Source organism: Anabrus simplex, chromosome 1, assembly GCF_040414725.1.
Source record: "Anabrus simplex isolate iqAnaSimp1 chromosome 1, ASM4041472v1, whole genome shotgun sequence".
NCBI classification, from domain to species: Eukaryota; Metazoa; Arthropoda; class Insecta; order Orthoptera; family Tettigoniidae; genus Anabrus; species Anabrus simplex.
In genome coordinates this window covers 536,343,251-536,368,597 of record NC_090265.1, presented here as the reverse complement: position 1 = coordinate 536,368,597, position 25,347 = coordinate 536,343,251, and the positions used below count along the sequence as shown (strand labels likewise).

The 25,347-nt window shown below is 39.7% G+C and overlaps 1 protein-coding gene across 1 annotated transcript in view; it reads right to left on the bottom strand.

Annotated features, from left to right (window-relative positions):
• Positions 1–13,948: 13,948 nt before the first annotated feature.
• The window catches only part of LOC136876423 (outer dense fiber protein 2), a 456,680-nt gene continuing 445,281 nt past the window's right edge, over positions 13,949–25,347 (bottom strand). The window contains exon 13 of the mRNA XM_068228338.1: positions 13,949–14,658. Within this exon, the coding sequence (XP_068084439.1) occupies positions 14,464–14,658 (195 nt within the window). The 3' untranslated portion in view covers positions 13,949–14,463. The remainder of the gene's footprint in view (positions 14,659–25,347) is intronic.

The following is a 25,347-nucleotide window of genomic DNA, read 5'->3' as shown; positions in this document are numbered from 1 at the left end:
TCCATGAAGTATATGGCCCTCTGAGACATCATAGCAGGCGACTATTCCTTGCTTGCTTTAGATTACAAGGCCCATACCTTAGGTCGGCGCCATTTTGTAATCTGTCGTGGACGTGCGAACGGGCACATTTATTGTCCCCCGTCACGGACAAAATATATTGGTCACAATATATTTTCCTTTCTTAAACTCAAATCATAAATGTGCCTTCGCTTCTCATACATATTCATTGTCCTATTGCGACTGGCTAATCGATTTTAATATATCGACCGTTTATTATCGCTCCTGATTTAGAGATGTTCTTTGCTACCCTCGACTGTGCTTAAGTAATCAGCTGATTCTTTCCTACAATAAACATAATAAATCGTAATTTCAAATGACTTGCAGACGATAACTTGATATAGGTATGTAGCTTATACATTCTTGTCCCTTAATTCTTCTAGTTCTGTGGTTCCATTAGTCTCATTTTCTTGGTAATAAGGCTTGATGTTAGAAGCATTGTGTACATTTCTGTACTTTCCATTCATGCTTGTTAATTCGTATGCATTGTTTCCTAGCACACGCTCTACTTTATATGGGCCGTTGTATAATGGTAGGAACTTCGCACATACTCTGTTCGGTGCATTAGATATTGGTACCGTTTTAATTAATACAAGATCACCTCGTTTATAAGGTGCATGGAATTTCTTATTTTGCATCCTCTTTGATCTTTTTCGTGACTGTTCCAGTAGTTTTTCCTTTATCATAGTCTCTATTTGCTGTGGATCTGGCTTCCTTTCCAAGGGCATATTAAATATTCTATCCCAACTCCTTTCAGGATGTATATTCTTGTGAGCTACGCTGGGAATCTGTCTGATGGATTGATTAATGGTGTTATTCAAGCTCCTTTCAATAATACTTAATATCTCCACCCATTTCCAATGCTGTTGGTTACAGTATATTCTGCCGAACTTGGCGATTTCCCTCATGTATCTTTCTACAGGGTTCGCTTCTGGGTGTCGTACCGAACACATCGTATGTCTGATGCCTTCATTTTTCATTCGTTCACGGAATATTTCAGACGTAAACTGTGTACCTCTATCTGTGAGTATTTTTTTCGGCTTACCCATCTCAGGAAAAACCTTTTCCACTAGGGCTCGTATGACTTGTTTAGCATTGGCTCTTTGTATAGCTTGAAGTGAAGTGTACTTGGAAAATATGTCAACAACCACTAGTATGTATCTTTTTCCTCTTTTTGCGGTCGGTAGCTTGCCAAAAATATCTACCGCATATATCTCGTGCGACCTTGTTGGAATGATTGGCACTGGTTTATGTCCGCATACATAGTTGTTGTGTTTAACACGCTGGCATATGTCACAAGTTTTAACTAGGTTCCTGACAGATTTTCGTAGTCCCTTCCAAGTGAATTTTTCTTTTTACGTACTGATCACTTTGTCTATGCCTGCATGTCCCGTGATGTTATGGGTGTGCCAAATCAGTTCTTTTTGTAATACTTGTGGTATTATAATCCTTCTTTTTCGGTCAACTCTACCCATAATTTTGATCAGTATTCCATCTACAATCTCATAATTGTTCTGCCATTCAGAATCCGGTTCCTTCTCTGTTAACCTGTCGATAATATGTTTTAATTCTTTGTCAGACTCCTGGAATTCCTTTAGGTTTTCGAGCTTTCTCAGTAGTTCTTGCTCTCGAATGTCTAACTCGATTTCTAAAATACATTCTTCTTATTCTGGAGGGTTCCTACTCAAAGCATCAGCTAAAATATTTTGTTTACCACTGCAATGCTCTATCTTCAAATCAAATTGCTGTGTATACAACATCCAGCGCGTTATCCTCTCGCTTACCATGACTGCCTTTAATCCAAAAGTTAATGCTTTATGGTCAGTTCTTATGGTTACTGGGTATCCATAAATGATCCTTCTCCACTGTTGTAACGCGTGGATTATCGCTAGAAGTTCAAGTTCGGTGGTAGTGTAGTGCATTTCATGTTTCCTTAATTTCCGGCTGGTGAATGCCAGATATGTTCTTTTCTGTTCTTCTTCGTTTTCTTGATACAAGCATGCGCCTACACCGATGCTCGATGCATCTGCCTGTATTATAAATCTTTTCTCATAGTCTGGATATCCCAGTTTTATGCTCTGTTTCATCAATTCTTTCATCTTATTGAAAGCGTGCTCAACCTCGTCATTCCACTTCCACTTGTTATTAGCTCTTAATAAATTGTATAGTGGTGCGGCTGTCTCAGTATATCCCTCACAGTGGTCTGAGAAAAACCCCGTCATTCCTAGGAATTGTCTGACGTGCTTGACCTTTGTCGGCCGAGGAAACTCGCAAATAGCTTTAATCTTGGCAGGGTTAGGTCTTATTCCCTCGCCATCGATTAAGTGTCCGACAAAGAGTACTTGGCTTTGGCAAAATCTCGACTTCGAGATATTTATTTTGAAACCAGTTTTCTGCAGATTTTTGAGCAACTTTTCTAGGTTAATGCAATGCTCTTCAAAGGAGGAACTTCCGAAAACTATGTCGTCGATATAACAATTAATAAATTCTTTCACTTCACTAGTAAGGCTTCTATCCAATGCTCTCACCAATACGGCAGAACTATTCTTCAATCCGAATGGAAGACGACAGTAGGCATATGTTTGGTTGTTGAACATAAATCCAGTTAACAACCGTGACCTTTCCTCGAGGACAATGTGATGGAAAGAAGCCGTGCAATGGTCGTAAAGTACCTCTGACCACGAAATTTCTTTACTACTTCCTTGATCTTAGGGGCCCTATATTTACCTGGAATCAGCCTTCCATTGATACTTCGCGCGTCTAAGCACAGCCTCAGTTTCCCGTTGTTTTTCCTTACGATTACAATCGGATTCACATAGGGAGTGGTGGTTTTTATGATTATTCCATCGTCTAACATTTGCTGGATAATCGTCTTCACTTCACTGAAGTACTTCTCTGGCACGTCATATATTTTGCCCATGTATGGAGTCCAGTCATTCACTATTATCTTATACTTGAAGTTCGGAATTTGCCCTGGTTTATCATCGAAAACGTCAATGTATTTATTGATAATTCCGTACAGTATTCTTTTTCCTTCAGATGGTACGTCGGCTTGAGCTATTGCCTCCCATATCTCTGTTTTTTCATTATTTTCTTCCTCCATGGTTATGATTTCTTCGATCCTTTTTGTCATTTCGTTGTCTTCTTGCAGCTCTTCATCTTTCTCTACCAAAGCTGGATTTTCTTTACTCAATAAGTCGACTTCCTTTCCCTCAATCTTCAAGTATTCTTCAGGATGTAACATGTCTTTAAGTTGGATTGTTTCTATAGTTTTATTCCCATCATTCTCCCTAATAGGGAATCTAATTTCATAACGTTCCATATCTATCGTCATTTGGGAAGCCATCATGAAGTCTATTCCGAAAATTATACTGTATTTTATCTTCTTCATTACCAGAAATGGGTGTTCGAACTCGTGTCTACCTATTCTTATTGTTAAATATGCTTGAGTCTTGCATTCTACCGATTTATCTGGAATGACACCCCTGATCTTAACTCCAGATACGGGCATTATCGGTATTTCCATCCTCTTTGTCAATTCTTGAAATAACGTATTTGACATGACACTAATGCTGGCCCCGGAATCAACCAAACAGTATATTTTGATATCTGCTACCCTAACTAATATTACTGGCAATTTAAATACTGGTTCCTTTGTGTCGCATGTCTCATCTCGAACCAAGTCTTCTGGTCGGATGTCCCAGTGATCAAATTGTGTTATTATCCAACTACGAATTTTGATAATATTTCTATTTTCCCGATCATTTACATCTTTCAGCTGAGTTATTGTTCCATCGGCGTTTTTTTTTTCTAACCGATGGTTCGGAATCAGGCGTACCTCTCTGCGTATTGTTTTCTCTATATCTCTCCTCTTCTCTTTTCCTCTTATAATCTTGGAGCTCGAGACTCTCTGCTCCTTCGAGGTCTCCATTGATATCTTTGTCTCTAATAGCATCCTCCCATCGGGTCTTATTTTGCCTTTGTTCTCTAAGCTCTTGTATATATCTTCTATTTTCTTCATTTCTATTATACTCATTAGGCCGTCGTTTTTCATTATACCATCTTCTGTTTCTTGGATAGGGTTGGCTCCTATTTCTATTATATCGAATGTTATTCCTGTATTGTGGGTTACTTCTGTGATCTCTTGGTTCCCATCTCGCAGGTTGCTCTCCGCTGCATCTACAACAATGTCTTTTTCGTGCTTTATCTTGAGTGTTAAAATGGTTCTCCGTCCTGTCTTGTTCAGATCCGCTCACTCTACCGCTTGTGCTTTCATGCCTAATAGTGTTAATCGCTTCAACTTGCCTAATATTTCTGGAATTTCTTTCTACCAGGCATGATGATGTCATATCAATCTGCCTCAGCCGTTTTTCCATGTCTACAGCGGTCTGTATATCCGTGGCAGCTAACAACCTCTGCACCTCTAACGGTAGTTGTCTCTGTATAGTCTTGATCGCCTCTAACTCACTCGGTGCGCAATCTAAGTCTTGGAAACGGTGAAACTGATAGGAAAAGAAATCGGAATAACGTGTTTACCCTGCATTAGAAAATTTCCTAGAGTAGAGCTCCAATCTCAACTGCTGTTGTATTTCTGAGTCCCAAAATTTTCTCAGGAAAGCCGCTTTAAATTCATCGTAAGTGTGAAAAGTGTATTTAAATGCTCGAAACCATATATTCGGGTTCCCATCTAAGTGTTTCTCAATTATGCGTAATTTCTTATCCTCCTGTATTCTCCCTTCCCTAAAGTATTCCTCGATATCTCTAAGGAATTGTTTGGGAGAGATCTTCGCTGAGCCGTCGAAATGCTTGGGCCGATCATCATAATTTTTAATGATATTAATAATGGGAGTGCTATCACTCTGGTTGCTTCCGTTCATCATTTCCATGTCTCGCCTGTTCGAATCTATTATTACCGAAGGTGTGTTTTCTCTTTCCTGTACTTGTGTTTCCATAACTCTTTGCCGTTCACTTGAGTTCGAAAACACGGATTTCGCCGATTGGTTTTCTACCCTCATCTCCTGAAGTTCTTTCCTTATTTGTTTCATTTCCTCATCGGTCTTCTCCATCTTCCGCTCTGAATCAGCCTTATCAGTTTCCATTTTCTCCTTCAGTTCATTTATTTCGTCGGCTACCTGATCTGAAGCTCGGTTAAATTTTCCTACTAAGTCTTGTTGTTTCAGGCTTAGTTCTTCCATGCCTTTCGCTATTTCATTTATTTTCTCATCTTCTAATCTCTTGATAGTTTCCTGTCCTTCTGTTATCTTCTTCTTTATTTCGTTTACTTCTTCCCATTTCTTCTCATTAGTGCCTTTGATTTCTTCTAGCTTGTTAGTCAGTTTGGCAATTTCTTCATCCACCAGTGTAGTGATGATATTCGGATTCTGTGCCACTTCTGCCCTCATTCTGTTTATCTCCTCTCGCATCTCTTGGTTTTTATTTTCCATGGTTTCGGTCAACTCGGCACGCAAACCTTGTATTTCATCCCTAACTCCAAAAAATTCTTCAGTCATCTTTTCCTGTTTCCCTTTTAATTCTTGGATCATCCCTTTATGTTCACTTTCTATTCTGCTAACGATTTCCTCCATAGTCTCCTTTTGCTTCAGTTGCCACTCTTCCTGTTTCTTGTCCAACTCCTGTATTAGTTCGTGGCGTTCTTTTCTCCTTTCTTCAACTTGCTTCTCATATAATTCCTGTATCTCCTTTCCTCTATCCTCAACTTGTTTTTGTTGCCATTCTATTAATCTTCGTTCCTTTTCTGCTCGTCTTCTTTCTTTCTCCTCTTCCTGTCTCTTTCTTTCCTCTTCCTGCTTTTTCTCCTTCTCTTCGCGTTCCTTTTTCTCCTTCTGTTTTTCTTCTTCCTGCTTTTTCTCCTTCTCTTCTTGCTTTTTCAAATACTCTAAAAACCACATCGGGGTTCCCTCGTGTCTCTCCTGTATTTCTCTCATCTCTTCTTCCTGTCCCCTTCTGGTCTGTACTCTTCCTTGCATCGCCATATTTCCGTCAAGTAAAATTCTATTTAGTATGCTTTCATAAAATTCCTTACAATTTTTCTATTTTACTACGGTACTCTAAGTTTCCTAGCAATACTCCAAGTTCACAGGGTATAAATACACATACATATATATAACACAATTCACAACTCCTTAAACTACTAATACTAAAATAGTCTCTTATGTCACTATTGTGCACTAGCTTAAAGTTTCTTGTTTCCAATCACTTATATGGATGGACCTTGCAGGAAACAGCATCATCTTACCAGGTAGACCATGAACAACTAGACCATGAATTCGGATTTTATCATTTTGAATTCACTCCGGAACTGATCTCATAGAAAAAAATAAATTATTATTATATGGCATCTAGCCTACCTTCAACAAACACAAGCCTACATAGTCTTTAACATGTGCAATATTTCTTTTTTTTTAATCACTTAAAATTAACTCTTATTATTAACATGACCAGAAGAAAATAAACATTTAACAAACCTCATTCACTCCTCAACATTGACCATTTCATTTAATATAACTTTATACTCATATATATTATACCTCCTTCTCCTTCACAGACTGTTGTCATATATCTTGCAAATATTACAAACCTAACAAATCCTTTCCATCGAATACCTCTACATATTATTATCTATGTTGATCAATATTATCTGATCTTATTGTATTCCATAACCATACGTTCCCACGGCGACTTCTCTTCTCGGTCACAGTATAGGAGCTAGCTGAAATATTCTAATATTCAATCTCTTTCTTGACGATCCCGCGGTGTCTTTCACTTCTGGTCAACGTTGGTGCTCCAATTTAATGCATTATATTCCCACGGTGTCTTTCTCTTCTGCTCACGCTGGTGCGACAATTTAATGTGCTTACCCGCGGTGTTTTTCTCTTCAGTTAGGCCCCACGATTGGTATGACATTTTATAACTTTCCCGCGGTGTCTTTCTCATAAATAGCCTCACGATTGGGCAGCCAATTTAATGTAACACAATGGTCAGTGTAACTTTTCCCGATGCCTCTATCTTATGTTGTTGCGCCACATTGGGCGACCGATTTAATGCAACCAACGGGTTAAACATTCTTTGCCCGATACCTCCATTTTCTAACTCGTCGTTAGGCAGCCTAGTTTGACGAAATGGAGTCGCTCAGCGGATACCTCAGGGTTTAATTATGGCTAGTAGGACATGTAATCCTACTGTAGAATTCGCTTTACGTGAGTCCAAGAAAACTCCGACCCACGGATGTCACCAATCGTTATTCACGACTTTATAATAATCATCGCCGACTACCTTATTAGAGTTTTGACCTCGAGAAACTTGCCATGGTTAAATGAATACTTAATTACACGATGCCTTACTTCGCTATAAATTAACTTACAATCTAGATAATAATTAAAGAACTCATGACACCAGCAATTGTAGAAAAACAACAAAATATTTATTAATAAAATATTAAATTACTAATTTCCATATTATGTAACGCAGTATTCAAATTGACTGGTAATATGTATGAAAAGTGAGTCAGCGCTGGCTCGTATGATAAACAAAATAATATTCAGTATTTAAATTAATAAAATGATCAGTTCCTTTGTGAAGTTGAAATTCAAAAATTACTCATTTACAACAGATCACTGGACATATTCGAGTTCCACCTCGCATTTGAAATGTAAGTAAAACTTCGACACAATAAACTCGTTCCGAAAGTTCACTTTCTTTAGTCTTATATAAGCAATCTCACTTGGATACAATATCCAGCCGCAATGCATCTCAGATACACTAATAAGTTAAGTGTGAATAAATTGGAATTCGTTTAAGTAACTCTAATTGAATTGTAGGAAATGGAAATTAAATCTGAATGTTTTAAGTTAAATTTTAATAAAATCCGAAGTCATGATTTTGTTGCAACGATCTCGTTGTGCATTGAAACTACTTATGAACTAAGGCATTCTTTCCTAGTGCCTGTTAAATACGGCTCCTACTCTAGCCTTTCCCTAGCTGAAGTTCGTTAAAAAAATCTACGTTTAAACGGAGAATATTATCCGATCTAGCTATCTATCTAACTTCAGCATAATCTTTGGCTGTCCCACACATGCCCTTATCGGTTCAATGTCCCATTAAGTAGTTATATATCAATAACATTCAACCACAATGCAAGCTACATTACTCTCTTGCAATTAACATGGAAGCGCTTAGCTGCGAGGTTTGGAAAAACATAATCTCATATATATCGGTGTCGTAATGCTTCTGGTTAACTACAGCTATTCAAAGTCGTAGAATTCTAATATTCATTATAAAACATCTACACTGAAATATAATTACGTCACGAGCATACATCTATACTAATAAATCCAGTTCGTACCTTGGCTTGTGTAGCTCCAGCGATGTGGGTACTCTTACGCAAATAAAACATAAAATTCACTTATAGTGTGGCACAACTTAACTTGCAGGTACACGATGGTCCTGCATCTCGTAAAACCTTCTCAAATCACTATACACAACTCGAAACTTTCATCCAATTATCATATTCATATTATCATTACAACATCAATCTAATATAAACACCGTAGCCTCCATAATAGTATATCGCGTTCCCAACTTAACGACTACGTTAAAAATACCACACTGTTTCTTAATAAATTTTACAAGTCGCAGATCCTCATAACCTACAGACGAGTTCAATGCCCTTTTTATGGACCAAACAAATGCGTTATTCCATGTTTCTTTCTATACCGCGCACAACCATTCGTGACGTCAACTTTATGCATTACATCAATGAAATCTCTATAATCTCTCATTATGTCAATTGAATAAGCTGTTTCATATTTCTCTTCAAACCTCACGCTTCCTACAAGTATTCTGGTCGATATAGCACAACTTCTGCTATGTTATTCAATCGTAACTAAGACTTAATTATCTCACACTTAGTTGATAATCATCACTTGCATTGCCAAATTATCGGTCTACAATTAGCCATCAGCACATACCTAAGGTACATGTGTAAGCAAACCAAAAATTATGCAATAAAATGTTGTGAATGACTTAGCTCGCTGATAGTTGTCCCTGGTCCAGCTGTTCCATTCCCATTGGATGTAGATGGGTCTTCGGTTCGGTCACGGGTATGACATCTGGAACGTCATCCGCTCCAACGCTCTGGTAGTTCTATCTGGTTACCCGTCGCCTTCTTTCGTCATGGCTCGGTCGGATGGTTACCCGTCGCCTTCCTCGTCATTTCCTGGTCGTATGGCAAGATGAATTGTTCCCAGGTCGGTCCATCATGTGAATTCAGTGCATCATCTTGATCATCTTCTTGACAGACTCAAAATTGAAGCTAATAATATTACGATATGCTGCCATTTTACTATTCTTCTTTGACGTCGTTTATCCTTAATTTTTTTAATTTCCTTCGTAGCTCTTCGACGTATTCGCAATTTCTTCGTAACGACTTCAGTACTTTTATTTTCGTCTTAACCGATTTTGAATTTTGGTGAAGACTGATACTTTATTCTTATTCAATCGTTGTATTCTTTCTTTTCTTTTATACGCAATCCTTTGCTTCTCCAAATGAAATATTACGATTACGGTGATTACGTCCGCTCTCGATGCCGTGAAAATTTCAAGATGAAGATTTTCAATAATAATGTTTTTCTATTTTTTTGAAAACAATACTGTGCACCGTCCACTGTCCGTCTTACTCGAATACATGACCATTCCATGAAGTATATGGCCCTCTGAGACATCATAGCAGGCGACTATTCCTTGCTTGCTTTAGATTACAAGGCCCATACCTTAGGTCGGCGCCATTTTGTAATCTGTCGTGGACGTGCGAACGGGCACAACGTGTTCCTACATTTCTTCTCAAGCCAAATTGATCTTCTCCCAAATCAACTTCAACTTGTTTTTCCAGTCTTCTGTAAATAATACGTGTTAAAATTTTGCAGGCATGAGATACTAAACTAATGGTGCGATAGTTTTCACACCTGTCAGCACCACCTTTCTTGGGAATAGGTATAACAACATTCTGCCGAAAATTGGTTGGAACTTCTCCTGTCTCGTATATCTTACACACTAAATGGAATAGCCTTGCCATGCTGGTTTCTCCTAAGGCAGTCAGTAATTCAGAGGGAATGTCATCAATTCCAGTTGCCTTGTTCCTATTCAGGTCACTCACAGCTCTGTCAAACTCTGACCTCAAAACTGGGTCTCCCATTTCATCAGCGTCAACAGCCTCTTCTCGTTCCAGAACGAAATTATCTACATCTTCACTTTGATACAACTGTTGGATATGTTCCTGCCATCTTTCCGCTTTGTCTTTTTCCCTAGAAGTGACTTTCCATCTGAGCTCTTAATATTCATACACCTAGATTTCCTTTCTTCAAAGATTTCCTTGATTTTCCTGTATGCAGCATCTACCTTTCCTAGGACCATACAACTTTAGACATCCTTGCACTTCTCCTTTAGCCAGTCTTCCTTAGCTACCTTGCACTTTCTATCCACTTCATTCTTTAATCGCCTGTATTCTTTTCTGCCCTCTTCATTTCTATCTTGTATTTTTGTCGTTCATCAATTAGGTCTATTATCTCCTGAGTTATCCACTGATTCTTAGTTGACCTTTTCTTCCTTCCTAATATTTCTTCAGCAGCCCTGCTGACTTCATTTTTCATGACTATCCACTCTTCCTCTATTGTGTTTCCTTCAGCCTTTTCATTTAGTCCTTTTGCAACATGTTCCTTGAAACAATCCCTCACGCTCTTGTCTTTCAACTTGTCTAGATCCCACCTTTTTGCATTCTTTCCTTTCTTCGATTTCTTCAGCTCCAGATGGCATTTCATGACCAACAAGTTGTGGTCAGAGTCCACGTCTGCTCCTGGAAAAGTTTTGCACACCAACACTTGGTTTATAAATCTCTGCCTAATCATAATGAAGTCTACATGATACCTTCCAGTGTCTCCAGGTCTCATCCACGTATAAAGCCGTTGTTTGTGGTGTTTGAATCAAGTATTGGCAAGGACTAAATTATGATCAGTGCAGAATTCAACCAGCCGACTTCCTCTTTCGTTCCTTTGTCCCAGTCCGAATTCTCCTAGTGCATTACCTTCTCTTCCTTGGCCTACCACTGCATTCCAGTCTCCCATCACAATTAGATTCTTGTCACCTTTTGCATATTGTATTAAATCTTCTATCTCTTCATATGTTATTTTGATTTCCTCATCATCCGCTGAGCTAGTAGGCATGTAGACCTGCACTATTGTGGTGGGCATTGGTTTTGTGTCTATCTTGACGACAATAATTTTTTCAATATGCTGGTCATAGTAGCTTACCTGCTGTCCTATTTTCTTATTCATTATTAAACCAACTCCTGCATTTCCTCTGTTTGATTTTATGTTGATAATTCGGTAGTCGCCTGACCAAAAATCCTGTTCTTCCTGCCAACGTACTTCACTTATACCAACTACATCTAACTTTAGTCTATCCATCTCCCTTTTCAGATTCTCTAATCTAGCACAACGATTCAAACTTCTAACATGCCATGCTCCGACTCACAGAATGTCAGTATCCATCTTCCTGATGATCGCCCCCTCTCGTGTATTGGAGATCCGAATGGGGGACTAGTTTACCTCCGGAATATTTTACCTGGCATGAAGCCATCATCAGTACATCATTCATAGAGAGAGCTGCATGTCCTCGGGAGTTAGTTATGGCTGTAGTTTCCCGTTGCTTTCAGCCGTGTAGCAGTATCAACATAGCTAAGCCATGTTGACTATTATTACAAGGCCATATCAGTCAATCATCTAGACTGCCACCCTTGCAACTTCCGAAAGACTGCTACCCCAATTTTGATGAACCATTCCTTAGTCTGGTTTCTCAATAGATACCCATCCGATATGGTTGCACCTGCGGCTCAGCTATCTGTTCCATTGGGACACCCAAGCCTCCCCACCGCGGCAAGGTCACGTGGTTCGCAGGGGAGGCCTGAAAAAATATTGGACCGATAATTTGTCGGGCACTGATAGCGCACAACACACCCACCTTCACATCGTGCAGAGGTCTCGGCTGTAAAATGTGCGGGTTGTCTGTATCCAAGATTATATTGTTCTGTGAATTGACATATCCATTCAAATGAAACCAGGCTTCATCGCTCATAAAAAGAAAGTATAGATATACAATACTGTCGTGGACACTATTCATTAGCCAATTGCAAAATCGTATTCTTGTATTGAAATCTGTAGGCAGTATGTTATGGACAGAATGAGTCCGATAAGATCGTATATGTAACAATTTTGTTGCATTACGTGCTGAAGAAGGTGAAATACCACTTTCCTGAGCTACTCTCCGAAGCGACTTATGTGGACTGACCTGGAGTCTTGCCTGTATATCTTCTAACCTCTCCCGTGTGAGAGCTGTTCTCCTTCGCTTCTTTTTCTTATTGCTTATGGAACCAGTACTATGCCACTTGTAAACGAGCTGATGCACGTAATGTTTTGATGGTACTGTCGCACCGGAAAATTGTCTACGGAATTTTCGAAGGCACCTTTTAACTGGTTTCTTCTTCTTGTGCAAATAACACTAAACCAAAAATATTCTTTGCTCTATACTGTATTTAACCACCGTGATAATAACCTCTCAGCACACCTTAAAGTCCATTAGTTTCTAGCGAACTGAGGGACAGAGTGCTAAACAGCAGCGCGCTAGCAGTGAACACTTCTTATGTCACCAGTGTTGACACAAGCCATATGGCGCTCGCTCGAGACTTCCCACGGCATGCGAGCTGAAGTCTGAACTCTTAAATTATTCTCGCTGTAGTACTACATACGAGAATGACTAACTCCAGAAAACTCTTCATGGTTAAACATGCATTCACTATTTAAGTGCTATGCATTGTAGGAAGTACAAATAAACAAACATGTATGATATTGATTGTGGATAATAATTTATATCTGTTAGGTTCTTCAGTCTGCCGAAACTAATTTTGAATAAATCAATTTATAAACTACCTGAAAAAGCAAAAATAATGGCAACAGAATTATACCTGAAAAAAGGAACAACTTAATTTAAATAGAATGACATGTTTCATTCTTGAATGAACATCGCCCGATTCTATCCAATCACACTCAAAAATAATTATATGTAAACATTTATGTTTAAATTCTGTTTAAATCCTTAAAAGTTGTGATTTGGAACTTATCCTAATGAAGTCCTCATTTCTCTCTACTCTAGCATAGAATGGCTTCAAATATATATATATATCACACACACACACGCGCGTACACACGCATGGACGGACGCATGCACGCACGCATGGATGGACGCGCGCGCGCGCGCGCTCACGCACGCACACACACACACACACACACACACACACACACACACAGTGATTAAAAATGTATAAAAAGTAAAACATGTAAAATTTACAACTGAAATACTGAAGAATAGAAGTGAAATTTATAGCAATGTTCCCATATTGTTGAGATGCAAATGAATATTTATAAAATATTAATAATCCTTTGTTGAGGTATATAAACCCAAGCAATGTCTTCAGGCTAACCATGTGGTACTTCAGCATCTGCAGGCTATCTGGCTGGCCAGCAGTGTTCTTGATAATCCTGCATCATGGGTGTTTTTATGTTTGTTTTATTCTGACTTAATATTATTGCTTACAAAATTTGTTCAGGGTACAGAGTCATTCTAATTTATGGCATGAATTTAAGCATTCAATATGTACCATGGTATGCACTGGGCATTAATGGGTTAAAACTGGGTACATTCCACTTAAATATAGATAAGTCTCAATTTTTGTACTTAATATGATACCAGATTTAAGTATCTGTTTCAATACTGGAATACTGTTTGCTAATTTTTGAAACCTTTAGTAAGCTTTTAATTCCAGAGTATGACATACAATATAGATTTGTAGTTTTTATTTTCTACAGTAGTACAAACATTTTTAAGAGGATTAGTAGCACCGAGATCAGGTTCCATTAGATTCCATATGATTTCACATGAAATGGATCATAGGAAAAATTCTCGTGTTTAATTTTATGGTATTCAATGTGAATGTGAGGTATTACCATGTCCTATTATTTGCTATTTTCTGCTTTACATTATATGATTGTACAACAAAACATTTTTAGTTAAATTTTAAAACATGTTACAATATTGTACATGATAAAATATATGAACATAACATATAAGCACAAGAAAGAATGCTGCTGACCTTACATAATGTGGCTTGGGTTTATTTATAATTCACAAGAATGGATTAAAGACTTACATGCTGACCAGCAGCTTATCTCGGTCTAACAAAAGCACAATTACTTCTTATTCCAAGAATTTGTTACATAGAGGGTATTTATGTAAATCTGTATCCATCACACTAAACCGAATTTGGTCCTGGAATTTGGCACCTCAGAAATTACAGTCACAGCGTGAATCTAGGCCATAGGCTGGACCATCTTGAATCATCATGTTGCCGCCTTCAAATATGTTGGTGTAAGAAGTCTTGAGGAAGTTGACATGTGACTGAAGGCTGCGAATTCTCATCTGTGCTTGGTCAAAATTCTCATTCAAGTTGTTAATTTGACACTGCATTCGCTGTCTTATCTATAAGAAGAAAAGGGAGATAAAATACCCAATGTGCAGAATTTTATATCCCATAAAAAATGACACAGTCATTATAGCAATTACCGTATTGGCCCGAATGTAGGACTCTGTTTGTAGATTAAAATGTACTTAAAATATTAGTCATCTTATACGTGCACCCTAACATTTAGAGATTCATTTTTGTGAAGAACTTTTTGTATCATACCCTAGCTGTACTGGCCTGTGTGGTGGGAGTCACCAAGCACATTGCAGCTGAGCTCAAATTCACAAATTAATATACGTATCTCGAGCTTTGATTACTTTCTTTTTCCAATTTGTGGCTTGTGATCTATTGTTACTTGTTAGCATGACTATTCTAGTGATGGCAGATCATGTTAAAAGGAGAGCATCTTTGTCACTTCAGTTAAATGAAGGAGAGAGAAGTTATGATAATGTAAGCTTCGAATATCAGGTTTTACACAAGGCAAAATGAACTGATAATGCTCAGGCTGCAAAAAACATACCATGTTTCCAAATGTAACTGAAGAAAACTTGAGATCATGAAAAGCATTCAGAGGACCAAAGATAGGAAAATTAAACAAAATTGATTGGCTTCTTACTGAACTTAGATAGTAGAAATGAAATGAGGGCTATCCAGTATGTAGCCTTTTGTAATATGTTGCAATTACATTTACTACCTGAATTTTCTCGCAAATACCTTCAAAATATTTAGGGCTGCCTTATGTATGAGGCCGTCTTATATGTGGGCCAAGACCGTATTACCTTTATGTCATTAGTTTCTTGTGTCATATAATACCAGGATAGTCATTGTTCACTAAGAGAATCTTGCAGGTTTTGCTTTTAAGTTTTTCACAATGGAAGGAGTCAATGAGGGTTGGTAGGTCCAATGTTCTTGAGGTTTGAAAAGTGCTTGTAGTTTATCTCAGTAGAAAGTTCCTTGTGAAGGGGGAGAAAAAAGAGGACAGGAACCCCAATGGAGCAGATGGTTGATTTTGTGCAGTCTGGAATGGTACTGGATAGTAAATGATACACAGTACAGATGGAGGGAAGGTAGTTGGTAAAAATACAAGACTAGGAGTAGATGATAACATAAATTTGACAGAGGGTGTTTATTACAGTCATCTGGAGTCCGACAAAAGTTAGTTAAAAGTGTGGTGTACTGAGGGACTGTAGATGTGCTAATGAGCTATTGTTTGTTAGGTTTTAAGAGTGGAGTCTGACAAACTTTTCATGTTTCATTACTGCTAGCTATTGTTATTACAGTGCACTCCCGATAATTCACGTGCGGATAATTCGCTTTGCGGTTAATTTGCGGGTGATAACGATGTTGATTTCCATAGAGATTTGAAATATTTGTTCCGAACTTTACAAAAGAAAATATTTATAAAATCCTCCTATCAATACAATTCAAGTCATCTGTTAGATGAAGCAAAGTCTATACATGTTTCAGCCTAATCTCAAGGCCATCTTCAGTAGTAAACCAATGATTACATAATATACAAACAAATTAAAAAACGTAATGATGTGAAGTGACAGTGATCATGATTAGTGAGTTAAAAACACATTGAGGTACAAAGTCCTCTCGTCTAATAGATCTTGCTGACTGTTAAATAAAACACTATGCTGAGGAGTGTAGTGAGACCGTCAATACTACGAATAAAACGTGTAACATCTGTAATGAGAAAAAAGGAATATATGAGTGGACGAAGAACAAGTTAAAAATGATGTACGAAAAGAAAACTCATATGACTTACTTGTAACTAAAAGTTGTCGTCTCGAATGGAGATGACCTTGTCGGTCTCAAGTCACATTGACAACTAAGCCTGTGTGTGGCTTACTGTGTATCTGTGTCGATGTGGTTGGGAGGGGTAATGGAGGGGGAGGGGTAATGGAGGGGGTGAGGCAGGGAGGGAGGGAGGGAGGGACAATTCTTCTTTACTAATAATAACACTAACGCAGTAAAAAAAGATCCTACCAATAGAATACAAAGAGAGCTGAAAGCTTTAATTAAGAATTTTTTATTTTTGTTTAATGACGTAGAAAAATCAAAACTGATCGTCATGAATCCCAAGTTACCTACGGCGAAAGCGTTACCGAAGATTCACAAGGCGGGTGTCCCCATAAGGCCCGTTATTAACTTCAGAAGTAGTCCGACGTATAAAATATCCCAATTTATTCACAATTTTCTTAAAACACATTATTCCTTTCAAGCTAACACGTCAGTTAAAAATTCCCTGGAATTCTGCAATAGAATAAAAAATCTCACGTTACCGAAACATTACACCCTTCACTCTTTTGACATAGAAAATATGTACGCGAACGTACCCGTCAATAAAACCATTGAAATAGTAAAAAACAATCTTTCCAAATTCAGTAAATTGACTATAGGGGAGATAGAAGAGTTTATTCAGATTCTCAAGTTTACATTAAATAATGGCTTCTTTACTTTTAACAACATCATATACCAACAGAAGGGGCTTCCTATGGGGTCACCAGCCTCGGGAATCCTCGCTGATATTTACGTAGATTTCCTCGAATACACTCACATTATAGGTAAAATTAAAGGGATCAAACATTGGACTCGGTATGTGGATGATACTTTTATTATCCTGGATTCTCACATTACTGACAGCAACACCGTTCTTGAATTACTTAATAACCTGGACCCACACATAAAGTTTACGATAGAATCCGAGAACAACAATTCCCTTAATTATCTCGATTTAACTATTACTCGCAATCAGAATAAAACCATTTCTTTTAATATTTACAGGAAGCCCACTCACACAGTAAACACAATCCATCAAACTTCTCTACACCCAGGGACACAGAAGAAGACAGCTTACAATAGTATGATTTTCAGACCTCTTAAGGTTCCTTTATCCCGTAAGAATTTTAGAAAGGAAATCAACACCATTTATGCAATAGCCGAAGGTAATGGTTTCAGTAAAGCTTTCGTGAATAAAATTCTCAATAAATTTAGAAATAGACCCAAGACCACCTTAGAAAAACAATCTTCCCATAAAGAGAAGTTCACCACATTTACCTTTAATAATAATAATAATATATATCCTATTTCAAACATCTTTAAAAAGCACAAGTTAAAAGTAGCTTTCAAGACCGTTCACACCAATACAAAAATGTTTTTTAATTCTCATACTGTCAACAGCAAAAAATTTTCTAACTCTGGAATATACAAATTAAAATCCCAATCATGTCTTTCAACGTATATTGGGCAAACAGGCCGCAGTTTCAATGTAAGATACTCCGAACATCTTAATGCCCTAAAGTATAATCGCTACTCAGCCATGAGCGAACATTGTAGAGAGAAAAATCATAAATACACAACAATTGATCAAGATTTAAAGATCCTGCATTACGAACAGAAAGGTCCGTTACTTAATATACTAGAGAATATATATATAGATATCGACCAATATAACAATCCCGTCTATAACTTAAATGAAATCAACGAAAAGAAAAATATTTTATTGGAAACCTTTGTCCCGCTCATCTGCGAACAGTTCATTAATAAAAAAGAGTTTCACTACCGACATTCTAGAACAAGACCCACCCTTCCATCAACACCCTCCTTCCGCGAATCACAACGTCCCTCCCTCCCTGCCCCTACCCCTCCATTACCCCTCCCAACCACATCGACACAGATACACAGTAAGCCACACACAGGCTTAGTTGTCAATGTGACTTGAGACCGACAAGGTCATCTCCATTCGAGACGACAACTTTTAGTTACAAGTAAGTCATATGAGTTTTCTTTTCGTACATCATTTTTAACTTGTTCTTCGTCCACTCATATATTCCTTTTTTCTCATTACAGATGTTACACGTTTTATTCGTAGTATTGACGGTCTCACTACACTCCTCAGCATAGTGTTTTATTTAACAGTCAGCAAGATCTATTAGACGAGAGGACTTTGTACCTCAATGTGTTTTTAACTCACTAATCATGATCACTGTCACTTCACATCATTACGTTTTTTAATTTGTTTGTATATTATGTAATCATTGGTTTACTACTGAAGATGGCCTTGAGATTAGGCTGAAACATGTATAGACTTTGCTTCATCTAACAGATGACCTGAATTGTATTGATAGGAGGATTTTATAAATATTTTCTTTTGTAAAGTGATAACCATCAATACGGAATGAGATTCATAACTTGCAATTTGTTCCGAATGAGTAAATTTATAATACCAATATAAATGGTCCGTTATTGGACATTATAAATTTTACAGCGAACTCATTCCTGGTTGCCAGCGTTTTGCCCCCGTGTGCTAGGCTGGGCTCATCAGTTGGTACCTAAGCACACCTACCAAGACACTGGCTAGTGCATACCGTGAAGGCCACAGCGTAGGCTAATTGTAGCCACCGGCAGTGCCAATTCACTATGACAGACCCTGTCCCACTACCAAAAATTGATGCCCACCTGGCCATCAAATGATATAGATGTTGATTCCCATAGGGAATCTGAAATATTTGTTCCGAATGAGTAAATTTATAATACCAGTATAAATGGTCCGTTATTGGACATTATAAATCTTCCGGCTAACACATTCCTGGTTGCCAGTGTTTTGCCCCCATGTGCTAAGCTGGGCTCATCAGTTGGTACCTAGTACACCTACCAAGACGCATGGCTAGTGCATACCGTGGAGGCCACTGCATAGGCATCAATTTTTGGTAATGAGACAAAGTCTCTCATAGTGCAGGAGATCCTGAAACATGACACTTCAGTCACAAAAGTGGGGAGAGAAGTGGTCCATGTTTAAAAAGGCATTATTTTATAAATTGTGCACAGAAGATCTGTGGCAAATATCTGAGAGAAAAGAAGTAGTAGATGACTGGTAAAATGAGGACAATTGTACCAACAAAAAAAATGCTGGAAGTACAGGTTGTGGACTTAGAAGAAGAGAGAGATATTACAGTGTTAGAGGTGGAACTTACAGTTAGATGAAGGAAAATATGGAAGGCGGCTGGGATACATGAAGTTGCATACAGTAACTTTCATCATAACACCGTATTGACAATTTACAATGAAACAGAAAAATACACTATGGTGTATATACAGGGTGTTAGGTGTATACGTGCAGATATTAAGCTAGTCGGCTAAGAAAAATACATCTCATAATATATGCTATGTAATTTTTACCTTGTCCTATTAGTTTGCCCATAACTGAGCCAAATATTTCAGGACCTAATGTGTTTTGAACGGCCGTAGCAGGATACGCCGGTGATGTCATTCTGTCCACGCGTAGCGGAAGTACAGTAGCCGAGTATAGGGCTTGTTGAACCTGTTTCTTATCGCAGGCCAACACATGTTGTTGTGCACTTCCCCTAAAGGCTTGGCAAGTAGAAGAGGATGACTCACGTGCCAGGTCACTTGCTGTACTCGAAAACCGGTGTAGGGTACTCTGTGTGAAAAGTACACAGAATCCTTACAGTGACGTCGAAGATCCGTACAAGCACATACGTGCGAATCAAGTGTTGTGTATTTGTGTGCGATTTTTAAGACGTCAATGGCATTACTCAGTGATCCAAGCTGACAAAATGAAAGGAAATGGTTAATAAGTAAATGAAATATGGGCGCAACATTTCTGTGCTGTTATTGCGACAGTCTACGATGAATTTCTGACAATAGACAATGCGGGTTGTCTATGCTTATTCATAAACGTTTTAGGTCATTGAAAGGACGGTGGACACTGAAAGAAAAGGCTATAAGTATTCAGTGAAATTGTTATTAATGAGACAAATTTCAAAAACCGTAGTTGCATCCATCGTGAACATTGCTCGAAGGAAAAAGACCTACTGTGGAACTGCCGCCGGGCATTTCTAATAGAAGGCTTATTCTTCTTTTTCCTAATCTGTTTACCCTCCAGGGTTGGTTTTTCATGGGACTCAGCAAGGGATCCCACCTCTACCGCCTCAAGGGTAGTGTCCTGGAGCGTGAGACATTGGATCGGGGATACAACTGGGGAGAATGACCAGTACTTCACCCAGGCGGCCTCACCTGCTATGCTGAACAGGGGCCTTGCGGGGGTTTGGGAAGATTGGAAAGGATAGACAAGGAAGAGGGAAGGAAGCGGCCGTGGCCTTAAGTTAGGTACCATCCCGGCATTTGCCTGGAGAAGGGGGGAACTACGGGAAACAACTTTCAGGATGGCTGAGGTGGGAATGGTTTTCCGTAGTTTCCCATTTTCACACCAGGCAAATGCTGGGGCTGTACCTTAATTAAGGCCACGGCCGCTTCCTTCCAACTCCTAGGCCTTTCCTATCCCATCGTCGCCATAAGACCTATCTGTGTCGGTGCGACGTAAAGCCCCTAGCAAAAAGAAAAAAAAAAAGCTGAGGTGGGAATCGGACCACCTCTACTCATTTGACCTCCCGAGGCTAAGTGGACCCCGTTCCAGCCCTCGTACCACTTTTCAAATTTCTTGTCAGAGCTGGAAATCGAACCCGAGCTTCGGGGATGGCAGCTAATCACACTAACCACTGCACCACAGAGGCGGACGGAAGGCTTATTACTGAACAGTAAGTACCGATAGGTAAAATGATGACTGTAATGGATCCGTTTAATTAGAACTTCCGTAAAAATAATTTTACTACTACTACTTCTACTACTACTACTACTACTACTACTACTACTACTACTACTACTAATAATAATAATATTTTTACGTTCCACTAACTAATTTTCACGTTTTTCGGAGACGCTGAAATGCCAGAATTTTTTATCGCAGTATTTTTTAATGCAAATAAATCTACGGACACGAGACTGACGTATTTGAGCACCTTCAAATACCACCGGACTGAGCCAAGACCAAGCCTCCCAAGTTGGGTTCAGAAGGCCAGCACTTTACGCAGTGCTGCACCAATCATCTTGCCGGGCTGAGTGGCTCAGATGGTTGAGGCACTGGCCTTCTGAGTCCAGTCTTGACAAGGTGCTCAAATACGTCAGCCTTGTATCAGTAGATTTACTGGTACGTGAAGAACTCCTATCGTACTAAATTCCTGCAAATCCGCGTCCCCGAAAACCGTGAAAAGTAGTTAGTGGGACGTAAAGCCAATGACATTATTATCATCATCTTACCTGCACAGTTCATAGGGGTATCTTACCTGGAGTTCCTCATAGGTACGTTATTAGAGCTTTCAGAGGACGCTCCGTTTCGACTACGCCGAAACATGTGGTTTTTACACGATGGTCCACCACCTGATATAATGTATACTGCGTGATCATTTGGATCAGTCCTTTGGTCTATGGCGAATAGGACGACATGGACCCATCAATTGGCCCGCCAGATCTCCAATGGATATTACGGAAGACTGGATTCGGAGAAGTGATTTTCTTTTGTTAGTTGCTTTACGTCGTACCAACACAGAGAGGTCTTATGGCGACAATCGGACAAGAAAGGCCTAGGAATGGTAAGAAAGTGGTCGTAGCCTTAATTAAGGTTCAACCCCCGCAATGCCTGGTGTGAACTTGGGAAACCACGGAAGACCATCTTCAGGGCTGCCGACATTGGGGTTCGAAGCCCCAATCTCCCTGATGCGAGCTCACAGCTGTGCGCTCCTAACCGCATGGTCAACTCGCCGGGTACGGAGAAGTGAAGCCTGCAGAGTAGTCCAGGGAGGTCACTTGAACAATTGCTACGTGTTTCACATTGGTATGTCAGATGTTACACCATTTCTGCAGCGTATTGAGTTGGGAGTTCAGTTCTCAATCGATGTAGTATTTTGAGTCTCGATAGTTCGATATTCTCATAAATCGGAGCAGAAAAATTGAAGTACCGGTAACAAAAATTATAAATCTAGAGTTTCAGTTCGCGATTGCCTTGTACGTGGCGCAAGCTGAACACAACACACGGAAGACGTGCTTGTTAAAACGCTAGATATTGACCTTGAACACAGCATGGCAGTTCTTCATTCTACACTGTACTGGTTTGGGTACATTGCGTGTGTGTGTCTGTTGGTGTGCATGTTTGATGTTTATACACAAAACCTGTTTGTCACACTTTGTCCTCTAGTGCTAACCACAATACGAATATACACCTGACTCATCGCAAAGAGACCTGGTTCTGGTCTTACGCATACTATCCTGTAGTAAACTACTGCGAGCGATGTAGGCACGGGTGAAGTACATTTCATCTTGTTTCCTCCTACACCACGCATATTTTACTATTTTCTTCCCTGCCTTTCAGCTCCTAATGACCTGATAATACCGGTAATGTTATTTGCTTTACGTCCCACTAACTACTCTTACTGTTTCTGGAGGCGCTGAGGTGCTGTAATTTAGTCTCGCAGGAGTTCTTTTTACGCGCCAGTAAATCTACCGACACGAGGCTGACTTATTTGAGCATCTTCGAATACCATCGGACTGAGCCAAGATCGAGCCTGCCAAGTTGGGGTCAGAAGGCCAGCGCCTCAACCGTCTGAGCCACTCTGCCCGGCAGCAAAAATTATTATTATTATTATTATTATTATTATTATTATTATTATTATTATTATCATTATTATTATTATTATTACCGGGCGAAATGGCCGTGCGGTTAGAGACGCTTGGCTGAGAGCTTGCATCCCGGAGATAATGGGTTCAAATCCCACTGTCGGCAGCCCAGAAGATGGTTTTCCGTGGTTTCCCATTTTCACACCAGGCAAATGCTAGGGCTGTACCTAAATTAAGGCCACGGCCGCCTCCTTCCAACTCCTAGGCCTTTGCTATCCCATCGTCCTATAAGCGTCGCACCGACACAGATAGGTTTTATGGCGACAGATATAACTAAGGACTAGGATCGGGAAGGAAGCAACCGTGGTCTTAATTAAGGTACAGCCCTAGCATTTGCCTGGTGTGAACATGAAAAACCACGGAAAATCATCTTTAAAGCTGCCGACAGAGGGATTCGAAGCCAGTACATCCCGAATATTGGATACTGTTCGAACTTTAGCGACTGCTACTATCAAGCTCGGTGATGATTTAAGAGTGGATTTCTGCCGCTGGTTAATTGATCAAGCACTCAATCCAGAATTTCTGTCAGGTGTATTAGTGACACATAAGGCAATTTTTATAGAAGGAGTGTTTAATATTTAGTATACCAAGGCAACCTCTAGCACCGGCTCTCAATTAATATCTGGATGGATGCAGTGAGAAGTCTGTCTCTTTGACCAATCGTCTTTTTATTAGCGTTATTTTGCTTTACGTTCCACATACTATTTATACCGTTTTCTGAGACGCTGAGGTGACGAAATTTCATATCGCAGGAGTTCATTTACGTGCCAGTATTTCTACGACACGAGACTGACGTATGTGTGCCCCATCAAATATCATCAGACTGAGCCAAGATTGAACCTGCCAAGTTGGAGGTCGGAAGATAAGGACCTCAACGGTCTCAGACACTCAGACCGGTACCAATCACCTTACTTGCATAAATTTGATCGGTGTAGCTTTCCTTATGGTGACGATGGGACGGGAAAGGGCTAGTATCGGAAAGGAAGCGATCGTGGCATTCATGACGTTACAGCCCCAGCATTTGCCTGGTGTGAACATGGAAAACCACGGTAAACCACCTTTAGGGCTGCCGACAGAGGGGTTGGAACCCACTATATCCCACTCATGAGCTGTGGAATATCCCCATTCAATAGGACAAGGCAGTTCCCAGCACCGGTTCTAATTAATATCAGGATGGGTGTAGTTGGAGGTCGGTTACATCTTTTTATTAATGTTATCTTGCTCCTGTACAGTAGATACAGTACGTTACTGGAGCTTTCAGAGGACGTGTCGCTTCGACTACGCCGAACCACGTGGATTTTACACGATGGTGCAGACATTTTCTCAACGGTAGACAGGACGATGTGGAACTATCAATTGGCCAGCCCTTATTCCAGTGGATTGTTATGCCTGGGGGGACATGAGAAACAAAGTATACCGAACTGCGGTAACCACTTCGGATGACCTCCGTGAACGTATGTTTAAGCACCAGAGGATATTCTGAACCACAGTGGTGTCTTGGCTCGAATGACAAGTTGCTTTACGTCGCACCGACACAGATAGGTATTATAGCGATGACGGGGCAGGTAAGGGTTAGGAGTGGGAAGGAAGCAACCATGGCCTTAATTAAGGTACAGCCCCAGCATTTGCCTCGTGTGAAAATGGGAAACCACGGAAAACCATCTTCAGGGCTACCGACAGTGGGGTACGAACCCACTATCTCCCGAATACTGGATACTGATAGCACTTAAGCGACTGCAGCTATCGAGCTCGGTGTACCAGTAAATGTACCGACACGAGGCTGACGTATTTGAGCACCTTCAAATACCACTGCACGGGGCCAGGTTCGAACATGCGAAGTTGGAGTCAAAAGGCTGGCACCTCAGCCGTTTTAACCACTCAACCAGGCAGGAAGCACGAAATGTAGGTACGTTTAATTTACTTAGTTGTATAATATGTCCATTTTTCGTTTGAAACAAAACGTTCGATGTGCTTCGATAATTCAATTCTGATTCTACTCATATGGATATCCTATGCCATGCATTTGTTCGTTGGCGCAAGGAACTGTCTTCCTTCTTCTACCTTTACGCAATGCACAACGGGGATCGTACCGCATTTCACGTCCCGGCGTGCGTATCCCAACCAATAATTATATCACACGCTCGTACAGGTCGCGCACCGACACAGGTTTT